The sequence below is a fragment of the Sphaeramia orbicularis genome, chromosome 9 (assembly GCF_902148855.1).
Source record: "Sphaeramia orbicularis chromosome 9, fSphaOr1.1, whole genome shotgun sequence".
Taxonomy (NCBI): domain Eukaryota; kingdom Metazoa; phylum Chordata; class Actinopteri; order Kurtiformes; family Apogonidae; genus Sphaeramia; species Sphaeramia orbicularis.
The window spans coordinates 24188254-24200420 of NC_043965.1; the positions used below are offsets into that span (position 1 = coordinate 24188254).

Consider the following 12167-nt stretch of genomic DNA (forward strand, 5'->3'; position numbering starts at 1 on the left):
TCATTATTTCCTATAACCTCATACCTCTGAGTCAAGAACCCACTCAGCCTTTGACACACCACACACACAAAGAAGAGACTCAGAGTTTCAGAAAGAGTCAAACCTCAGACCACGAGACTAAAACTGCATATGATCACCGCCCTGCTCACTTCCTGTTCCCTCTGAGGAGGTAAGAAAATAATGCAGATTGAGCTGTTAGTTAAGAAACAAAACACAGGGCTGCTACACGTAATGAGAAGGTTCCTTCTTTGAATTTTGATTGATAGTTTCCTTAAATGGCTGAGAGGAAAGATGAATGTACAGTAAATGCTTGCAGTTATAGTCATTATAAGGGCTGCAAAACTCTTCCACTTGTGTGGCAAAGCCAAGATAAACATCTGGGTTTTTATACAGTGTATATATATATATATATGTTCAAATGGCTTGCAGAGGTACAAAAAAGAAAGAAAGTAAGATAAAAGAAAGAAAAGAACAAAAATCTTTTGTGAGACTATTTTGCAAACAAAATGAATTTGAGTTTCTTAGTCTAGACAGAACCAGTGATTGGAACTGAAAGTATCTGAACTGAGAAAGTGAGCAACAGATTTTATGACTGTATAAAGACACAGAAAGTGAGAAAGAAGTCAACAGACTAAAATAGTGAGAAACTTGGATTGCTGATGATGAGATTCTGCAATGGAAAACACACATTTCTGATGCAGTTCTGCACAGTCTGCTGGCTTTGGAGTGGGATCTGACTAATGCCTGAATTTACTGACATGGCTTAGCACTGGATGAACAGCCTCCCAAGGCTTTTAAAATCACAGCTAACACCGGCTGTATATATCTGTTTTTTTGTATATTCAGTATATTTTTCTCTCTGTGTACAAAACTGTGACACTATCCTTTTGAAAAGAAAAACTGCTGATAAAAGACTGCGCTAGCATATATGGAGTCTGAGTGATGAATGCCTCTTTATGTGTTTCTGTGCTTGTACATGTTCATCTTTATCCATGTGTCAGTGTGCACACATCATTAGATTAAGATCATAATCCCTCTCTTCACTGTCATCTTCCAACCACAATACATTTACTACCAAAACATCAGGCAAACAATAGAAAAGCCGCCTGTCCCATTTGTAAATTACTCTGCAATGATAGACCATTGCAACAGCATTTTAATAATGTTAACACCATTCCAATAATTCACCCAGGCAGTTGGAATAAAAAAAAGAGATTGCTGACTAATCTGTGGATTACGGTGATGATTTCTGACAGAGGTTGAGGATCAAGGTAAAATGTGATGGGAGATGAGCCATTGGGCTTACTATGCTAGCTCAAAGAGGATTAAGGTAAGGATCTATTGGGAAGCAGCATTACATAAATTGTTTTTTGTGCACACAGCAACACACTCACACAGGTACACAAACTCATCCACACATTGCATCCAATGTGTTTTTCTAGATGCAGTGGGCACAATACTCCAAGTAGAAAGATCCAATGAATGTTTAATAGAATCCAATTTACTGGCCATTTCAATCACTGAAGGTTAGATCATTTTATTCACTCAGAAATCCAATATTTCAGAATGTGTGGATGTTTTCTAGCTTGGAGGATAAATCTTCCACTGGATAAAATATATCTTATTATTATTAGGATTGGTAGAACATGATTCAGATGTATTTGGAAGTTCTCGAGTGTTTCCTCTAGTACCATTTTTTTTAAACGTGCAGAGAGGAACGCTGAGTTCTGGTGGGATCTGAAACAAATTTAAAGCCAAAGCAATTCAATAGATCTGCTTTTATCTTTGGACACAGGAAGGGAGCGTGTCTTATTTGTTAGACAGTTTAATTCGCACTGTCACCTTCACTGTCCATTTCAAGCGTACCACTGGCACTAACATTATAACCTCCAGATAGGTTCTGCTAGTAAAAGTCATCATATGACACATTAACAATGGTGACTTCAGGGACTGTGTGTATGTGTATGTGTATGTGTGTGTGTGTGTGTGTGTGTGTGTGTGTGCGTGTGTGTGTGTGTCTGTGTGTGTGTGTACAGTATCCTGTGTGACTGTAAGAGGGAGTAGCCGTTAGCATTTTGGCCACACTACAGCACTGATGCTTTTTGACAGAAAAGTCTGCTGTAATTTGCATCACACAGAGATTCATTCACACACACATACACACACAGGTAATTACACAAATGTCCATCTAGACATATTTTATACTGGCTGACATAGAAAGTCATTCACACACACACACACACAAAAAAAAAAATGACATTAATGGTCATTGCCAGGAGGTTTGGAGGCAGAATGTGTGTATGTGTGTGTATGTGAAGGGTGAGGTTGGGGGTATTCACATAAAAACACATAATTGTACACTATGAATGTCCTAGTTGCCTCTTGCTCAGGATGATGTGTTCTGTGTGTGTTCTGCCTCATGGTAAAATCTTTTTTTTTTTAAATGATGGCTGTTGTCAATGACAGCATCCATGGAGCATGCAGCCAGATGTTTGTGCAGCACCGATACTACAGTGGAACAAAAGCTTTATGATATTAAACCTGTAGTTTAAGAGGATATTACCGTCTGACAGATCCCACTCTATAATATTTAACATTTAGCTACTGTGATGTTATTACAATACTCTGTAATAAAAGTTTTCAGTTCAGTCATAATTTATTCAACAGACAGTTTACACTAATGGATAACTTGATGCAACGGCCATTATTCAAGTAAATAACTAATTTAGGGTGTGGATTGAGTGGTTAAGAATGTGACAGGAACTTGACCAGGCTCCAGACATATATCCAGTTACTGCTTGTGTGTTTATAGGCATGCATGTGTGTGTATTTGTGTGTGCGTATTTGTGAGTGAGTGTGTGTGTGTGTGTATGTGCACATCGGGGGTAGACACGTGGAGGGCCTGTCACCACACAGTGATGTGTTTATTTCACCGCAGCTGCCGTAATCACTCACACGCAGAGACAGACGCAGACAGGCACACACAAATATTCACATAGACACCAACGCAGGCATCCGCAGCATCGAGGACGCAACGCCAACACACACGTCTATAACCCCACCTGCTATGTGGAATCTGCTGGCTTTGCCTGGCCTTTGGGGTCATTTGTACTCTTAGGGTTTCAAGATAAAATGTTTTCTCACTCTCAGACTGCAGTCTTTTTTAAACCTTTTTTCCAGTTGTCCTAATGAACCTCACAACAGGCCAACATAAAGTCCCACTGTTTGCTATTAAAATGCTTATTTCGCATCACAGCTTACTTTGTGGGTGATTTGATGACATTCTAATGGGTATTTGCATCATCTTAACTCATCGGAGTAAATACTATGCAGGATACCACCAAAAATAAATAAATAAATAAATAAATAAACTATTCACAGTAAAGTGCACCAAACCAAGGAACCTTTTTCATAGAAAGTGGATGAACTTGTTGCAAGTTGTCTGAATTCACCGTCTGTATCTATAAAGCCTTTCCTGTTGAACTGCTGAACCCTCTCTGCTGAATCCAATAGCTTTCCATCAGCTTTTAAAGGCTTTCTATCACAGTCTAAAGAGATTTAGATGTTTCTTAAGGATTTCACGATACCTCAAATTGTGTCTCTGAGGAGCTTGAGATTGAAAGAAAGAAAAAAAAAATACATTGAAGAGACTGACTGATGACAGAAGCTATACTGTCAGGAGAAAGTGAAAAGGAAAACAGTGTGTTGGCTGTTTTTTCTTTAACTGTTTCAGATGGGTATGACCCTGACCTTTTAGGTATAACAGATGTGAAACAAAAAGAATCCCTTGATAATTTCCCCCACGTTGAACCTTTTGTCATGTCTTAGACCGTATGTGTGTGGTTGTTTTTATGGCTGTGACCACATGTTGGCATGTGAATGTATACACTCGCTGCGTGTGGATGAATGTAAACTGTATGTGTTTGTCTAAGGAGCTAAAGCTTTATTGCGGCATGTTGACACCCACGTGATACCAGCTGGGCATTATGATGGGGGTATCGCATATCAGGGCACCAACCCCATCACATTGACAACTTTACAACAGTCGTCAACTGGTCGACACAGGAACCGCAACCACTAATATTAGACCATTTTGAGAGAGGTCATAGGACACCAGCATGGAGAGCTGTCAATCAAAAAGTAAAAAACTTTGTACATATATATGTGTGTGTGTATGTATGTGTGTGTGGAAGCAAGTAAAAGAAAGAGGAAAGGGGAAATAGGGAATGGGAATGGCCGAGAAAATGGACATGATAAGAACAAAGAGAAATGGAAAGTCAGAAGAGATAAAAAAAGAAAGTCGGGGCTGCAACCTGAGGTCATCAGCGGGTTTTAAACCTAAATCCCTCTAATCAGCTTCAACAGACAGGGGAGACAGACCAATCCATTTGTCCTGAGATCCCATTATGACAGGAGAAAGAAAGGGAAAAAGATAGCAAATTCAACACTCTGGGAAAATCCTCCTGGTGTAGGTGTGTCTGTGTGTACGTGCACGCAGGAGAATGTGTTCTGTTCAAACAGGTGTCAAAAAAACACACGCAGATAAGACTTGTAATTAGTCACTAGTGTGGCAGATTTGCTTGCAAGATAATGAAGCATGAATTTTGAGTCTGAGTGGAGAAACATGAAATGAAGCGATGGTTTGTATGTGTGTAAAAGTCTCTCCGGCTCGTATTGTTTAATTGCTGCCACGAGGCGTCCAATTTATTTGCCTGATTTCCCCCCTCGAAATGGAATACGAGATTCTATAAGTGAAAGACTAGTCGCTTTTCCATTGGACATCTGCGCAAAACTTTACCGATATTTACTAAATGTCGAAAAAACAGAAGTGCGTAATGTCGGTTTTTCCATTAAATCACAAATGCGATGATTTGTTTATTTATTATCGCGAGATGACATGAGAAGTCATTCCATATCCATAGAGAGGACATAAATATGAACATAAATATGGTGTTGATTTACAGATATATTCATTATTATTATTATATATTATCCCTCTGTCTTGTACTAAATTTAAAAATGACTGGGTTTCCTGGTGTGTCCGCACATATCGTGACATGTTTCTTCTTCTTCTTCGCTTGTTGTAACGTATGTCAACATCCGTTTTTTTAATTCACCTGACTCTAGTTGTGAAAAAAAGTCTTTGTCATCGCAGTTTTGCGTGATATACCATTTGCGATACGCCCGAAAAACCACCTCTTGCCAGCGCGAAAACCTTTAATCGAAAAATGAGACTTGGAGAAATTGTTGTTTTTCCATTGGGTAAATTTTTATGTTAATGTTGTATGTCAAGTTATTGTTGCGCAATTTGAGGGTCAATGGAAAAGCGACTAGTGAAGCCCAGGAAACTATGACTCCTCTGTCTTTTTTTTTTTTCCTGCTCTACACCTTGATCTCTACTTTTCCTCCCACTACCCCCCCACAAACACCTCTCACTTTGTATTCTGGTCTGCTGGAGTACCTCCTTCTGAACCCCCCACCCCACCCCCCCTCCTCCTTCAGTTTCCCTCTCCCCTTCAGTCTCTCAGGGGAGCTGTGTACTTAGGTGCAATTGAAAACGACTATCAAACCCCGAGGAGCGAAACCTGATTCATAGACTCCTTATCCAGTAGCACAGGCCTCTCAAAGTGCTGCGCTGCTCTTCCCCGGTGACCGACTAAATGAAATTATGTCTTTTTATCCATTCAGGTGGGAACACAGCCAGATGAAACCAGGAAAGTAAAGAACAATCTGAATTGTAAATGATGTTCTTCGCTGTAGTTAAAGCCCTCGGGGAGTGGAAGTGACATGTGTGGCTCTTCCAAAGTGGATGTTTACCGTGTGAAGCATTTGATGAGTGAATAAAATATCGATGTGCAGACAATGTACTTGAGGCGGATAATATTCTTTTACATCACACAGTGCAGGATTGTGATTGTCTGATAAACTGTGCATGTTTATGTCACTGTCGGTGTGCTTATACTGTACGGGTAAAGCCATCTGTTTGCATTAAGAAGCCTGGAAACTCTGACTTCACCATTAAAGTGTGCTTAAGCAAGGCACTGAAGGAACTATTTACACAGCCCACAGACTGGTGATTGTAACAGGCAACTCCTATAAGCAAGTTAAAAATTGAATCTAAAGAAATGTTAATTATTGTGCCTCTGCTCCTTCAGCTGAAATGCTATTACAATTTATGTGCTTGAGCTGGTGACAAGGAACAATTTATTTTCCTTTTAAGGGAGGGTGGCCAATCCACTTTCATTTATCTCTGTAATATTTTGCAAGTACAGTAATAGCGTGAATGCAAAAATGGACACAGGAATATAGGCTAAATCTCTGTAGCCACTGAGATCCCATCATGTAAGTTGAGCTGTGACTTAAATTGGCTCTCTGGGGACTTTTACGTCTAACTTTAAACTTCGGTTCATTGGAACAGTGTTATACCCTCGTAGCAGCACTTTCAAGCAACTCAAAAAGTAACTCAGGCTCTTCCCGTGATTTTATTTTACTATGACAGTTCAACGGAAATGCTGCTGCACATCTGTTTAATTCATTAACCCTTTATAAGGCATTCATTGAAATACTGAAATTCAAAATTTCAACCTTAGTGTGTTATTGGACATCGTCATCTACCTCCTTTTGCCTCAAAACATCCCAGCAACACTTGCTAAAAAGTAAACACATGCAATAAAACAACTGTTATAAGGTCATAAACCAGTCCAGGACAACAGATGGAAATTAGCTTCTCTGCTAAATCTGGTGCATGCATCTTGTTCTTTGTAACTAATGCTAATGCCCACTGTCCTGTAACTACATAAATAAACTGACAAAAATCACTCATTTTCACGATTTACAAGTTAAAAATATCTATAAAATTTCTCTGAATCACTGTATAGTGTTAGAAAAAAACAATATGCTTCTGGACCTCACTGAGGCACGGGATTGGCCCCATATTTAATGTTTGAGGAAATTACCAAAAACAGTCACTTGCCCCATAAAGGATAAACAGCTTTGTATTGTAATAAGTGTTTATTTCATTTCTAGAGAGATACGTTTCTGTCGGGAATGGGCGTTTAACCCATAAAGACCCAGTGCTACTTTTGTGGCAGATTCAACCTTTCTTAAGTTATTTATCACCATTTATGATAATATTATCTTATGTATTTTGCATTTTTTCAGTGCGAATCATGTATTTTCTGACATTTAATTTACTGATTATATAGATTTTCATAAAAGCTCAGAGTAAATTTAAAAGTGATTAAATCAGACACAGAAAATTGAAGAAAAAGTGACTTTTTTCAGCAAAGATATCAATAATTGAATGTAAAAACAAGCATCGCCATCCAGTGTCATTGATCCAACTCCATGGGTTTTACTGGTGAATAAATGTTGTAGAAGATGACGCTGTTTCCACGTTCACAACGTCCAAATGGGTCATATCTGATGACCATGAAAAGACGATAAACTGCATTTTACACCAATTATTTATATGTATTGATAGAATTAGTGGATCAACAGGTATTAAACATTTAGTACCAGTAGATGGTTTTGGTCACCAGTGGCTGTTTGGGTCTTCATGGGTTAAAGTTACTTGGTGAGACTTTTTTGTTACTTTGGACACAATAATGATCAGGACACATTTTTATTCAGCACACCCTCTAAGCCCTGAATGTAACAATGTATGCACCAATCAAACCATTGTTTCTGCTGTCTGTCACTCATCGTTCCAGGCAATTTCAGAAAGTGTCATCTGTAATAACTGACTTTTGGTGGCACTTTCAAGTTTTTTTTTTTGTTTTTTTTTTGCACTTGACAATTTCTATTTATAAATCTTTTTTTCCCTTCTCTGTCTTTATTCTGACAACCCGTGTCTTCCATCACCCTCTGTTCAATGCTAGCAGTCCTTTCTGTCAAGCCTACGTCTGGCTTTGTATTCTCTTCAGGTGGAGGTTAATGGTAACGCTGCACGTACCTCGGCAGCCGGTATCCCCTCCGGAGGGCGACACTGCAGCAGCACTTCCTGCTCCAGAGATACTTCTTTCCCTAGTGGTTCCTGTTCAAATGACTTCTTCAGGTCTGTAGGAGAGACAAAGAGAGACATGTCATTGAGAGGCAGATTATTATAAACTGTAGAGACGAATTAGCTTTGAGCCTTGATTTTCATTGTATTATGTAGCTTAGTATAGTACAGGATTTCCTTAGAGCTGTTGGTTAGAATGCACTTAATAAGGTACTTATTAAATAATGTGATACTGAAATACCTGCAACAGCACCAATTGAAAAATTAAGGTCACACAAGAAAACTGAGTAGTTCTTAAAGACCTAGAGGTATATTTATGGTGATTTCCAAATGATTTTTTTCTCTCAAGTCATTTATTTATCACCATTTATTTTACCCTGTAAGAATGAGGTCATCATCTGTGGCTCAAATGGCTGTTTTTCCCCCAAAAATGTTAACACTTTCATTCATTGTGGTCACTCCAGAGGACAGTCGTTCTCCAGCTGTTCTCTTGTATATTCATAGGTTTTGTTGTTTTAGTTCCATATGAGCCAATACAGTGGACACTTATGCAACATCCCATAATACACTGCAATTCATACCATTTCTATAACTTTGCTGTTCTTGATAAACCTGATCTGCACTAACATGTTTAAGTGTAAATCAGTTATTATTTGTTAGACAAAAAGAGTTGTTTTTTGCATATTATATGAGGTAATAACTAGCATTAGAGTGTGTTAAAATGTGAGAAACATCAAATTAGCAGCCTTAAAAATGTTTTTATTTCATTGTTTTCATTTTACTTTCTGATACCGGGTTTTAAATACATGTTTCTTTACTTAAAAAATTAAATGCATGGACATTTTTGTAACTCCATGAAAAAAAAAAAAACTCAATTGCAATTTTTTTTTATGCCTAACGAGGTATAAAAACACTCCAGAAAAAAAAATCTTGACTAAGGTTCTCATAATTCATGCATGAAAGGGTTAAACAATGTTTGACTCACTTATCTACACATGCTTTAATAAATAAATAAATAAATGCATAAAGTTAAGTAAGGTTGAGTTCCTCAGCTTTTCAGTGACATTATGTAGCTCTTAGTTGGACATTTGCTTTGGGAAGGCAGTGATTTATTTGGAAGTCTAAAAACATCTATATTAAATTCTCTAAAAGGAAAAAAAAAAAAAAAAACTTTTTAAAGGTTTCTGTCAAAGTTCCAAAGTGAGAAAATATCACATTTTGACGCTATTAATATTTTTGGTGAAAACTGTGACTTTAAATGAACTGAATGAGATCGAAGTAGACCTGAATCAGATAATGTTTGACACCTGATAAATGAAATACACCAGTAAAGGTCTTCTGCATTTTGCATTTTCTGGTAAAAATCAGTTATTTTTCTATATTTAATTTGCCAATCATGAAATCATCATAAAAACTCAGTGTAAATTAAATAAACTGAAAAATTATTCTATCAAAACAGAGAAGCTGAAGAAAAAGTGACTTTTTCAACAGAATATATTATTAACTGAACATAAAATCACTGCTGTTTGTTAAACTCCATGGGTTTTACTAGTGAATCAATGTTGCAGTAGATGACAGTGTTTCCACGTTGACTATGGACCTTCTGAACATCCAAATGGGTCATATGTGATGCCATATCTGATCTGAGAAATTGCATTTAAACCTGGAATACTAAAATGCATCGACAAGATTAGTGGTGCAAAAGGGATTAAACATTTTATATCAGCAGATACTTTTGGTCACCAGTGACTGTTTAGGACTTTGAGGGTTAAACTGACAAGATTTTCAGTTTCTAAGCAGGATGATAGAAAAAAGAACCATAATGGCATTATTGATAATTATAAGAAAAGAGAAAAAAAATCTATTTATTGGAGCAGCCATTTTAGAGAAGGTGCAATGTCACTGTAAACTGGACTCAATACTTCATTTCAACAAAACGACAACAATGAGGTCATTATTACGGAGCTTGAAAGCACAGAAAAACACATTCACAAATACACACATTTTACTGTTTGCGTAATGTAGTAATAGCAATAAGTGTAACTGCTTCAGACACTAAACACAAGCTGCTTTGTTACATACTTGCCTCAGTCATTATGCACAGTATTTAATCTTGCTTTCATTCCATATAGACTTGCCAGAGATTGAGAATCTGTAGCAGGCCAAAAACAATAAATGATTTTCACTAATGGTTCACATGCTGTGATAAATGACAGCATTACAAAGCAGCATGGAATGCACTGCCATTTCTTTCACCAGAACATTTCACAGCAAGTTCAGCTGTTTTCATTTTGAGGAGAAAGAAAACGCTCACAGTAGCTGACTTAAAGACAATTACTCTGACTTTTAAATAAAAACAACAAATGATGGAAAGACAAAAAGGAGAAGCGCGCAAAGGCGTTTGAAAGAAAATTAAATTAAATAAAATTTACGAAGAACTTGTGGGTGGAAGGAAAATGAATGGAGGAGAGGATGACGAAAATTAATGAATGAATGGATAGAGGGGGGCTTTTCTTTAACAGTGATCTTGACTCTGAAGCTGTATTTTTGTTTCCCTCACTGCCAGACTTCTTTACAGACTCTTACACAAAAAAACTGAATCACAGTCACTAAAGGAGTTCAACAGGGCCAACGACAACTCAGTTGTTTAGATGAGTTTTCTTTTCTTCTCTATAGTACTTTTGGAATGAGTTGCTTTAACGACACCCTTTTAATGTGCATTTTATTTCTCACAATCTCTGCCTGAGTCTGCCTTTAACACTGAAGTGCTTTGACGCTGATGATATGCAAGCATTACTCTAATATAATTTATTCAGACCTTCGTTCTTAACGTTCTTCTGTCGTCTAGTTGGGTCCCCTAAAGCACATAGTCACAAGTTTTCTTTCTACCTCTCTGATTCTATAGATTGTATGTGTGTGTGTGTGTGTGTGTGTGTGTGTGTGTGTGTGTACGTGTGTGTAGGTGTGTGTGTGTGTGTGTGTGTGTGTACTGGTAGCTTGTCTCAACACATGTTAAAATAATTATCCTGCTGCAGAAAAAGGCCATAAAACAAACTGCAACATGAGAGGGTGGCGGTGTCGCCGGACTTAGCAGGTGACTTTATTTATGGTGCTGATCAGATGGTCTGATGGATTTCTGAATGCGAACATATGGAAGGGATGAAGTGGGGAAAAAGAACTGCAGTGTATTTCTGAGGGCACAGGAATAGAATCAGGAAATACACATTTTTTTTTTGTTATTGTTAGTGCTATTTAACCCTCAAAGACCTAAACAGCTGCTATAGCAACCAAATGCATCTACTGATCTAAAAAGTTTTATAGGTTCTGAACCACTAATCTCATCAATACATGTAAATAATTCAGGTGAAATACAGTGTCTCAGCATTTAATTGACATCAGATGTGTCTTATTTGGACATACAGAGGCTGTCTACTACTCGATGAAGAAAAACTGTCATCGTCTGCAACACTGATTCACCAATAAATCCATGTGGTTTGACAAATGGCAGTGGTTGAAGGCATTTGGTTATATGTTCAGTATGATATACTTCTCTGTAAAAAGTCACTCCTTCTTCAGTTATAATATAACCACCTTTGAATTGACTCTGAGCTTTTATGAACAGGTACATGATCAGTACATTAAATAGAGGAAAATAGCGCATTTGATCTCAAAAATGGAAAATATTATAACAAATGCTAATAAGTCATTTAAGCAATGTTAAATGTAGTGAACATAAATAATTTGGAAACATCTGCAAAAATAGTTCTGTAAGGATTATATAGTTGCGGAAAAAAAAATTAGACCATTAAAAGTCATCTAAAACAATGGTTATGCAATCAAGTACTAACTCCTGTGTGTATCATGTGACTAAAACAGACAGAAAAGAAAACATGGAATGTCTAAAAGCACTGTTTTTGTCAGTACAATGCCATAGCTGTTGGTGTAAGAACTGAAGGGATTTTGGTTATTATCAAGAAAACATGGAAAATGGCTAGATATCAGCTCTAAAATTAAATTCTTATGAGCTATTTTTGTTGTTATCATTACATTTGTCTAAACAAATGTACCTTTAGTTGCTCCAGGCATAAAAACAACCAAGAAACTGAAGAAAACAAGGGGTGGTCTGATCATTTTTTGCATGACTGTTTTTTGCACAGTAGACGAG

The 12167-nt window shown here is 37.3% G+C and overlaps 1 protein-coding gene across 1 annotated transcript in view; it reads right to left on the bottom strand.

Annotated features, from left to right (window-relative positions):
* The window catches only part of LOC115425562 (netrin receptor UNC5C-like), a 287867-nt gene that overhangs the window by 99844 nt on the left and 175856 nt on the right, over positions 1-12167 (bottom strand). The window contains exon 4 of the mRNA XM_030143191.1: positions 7955-8058. Coding sequence (XP_029999051.1) covers positions 7955-8058 — 104 coding nt within the window. The remainder of the gene's footprint in view (positions 1-7954; positions 8059-12167) is intronic.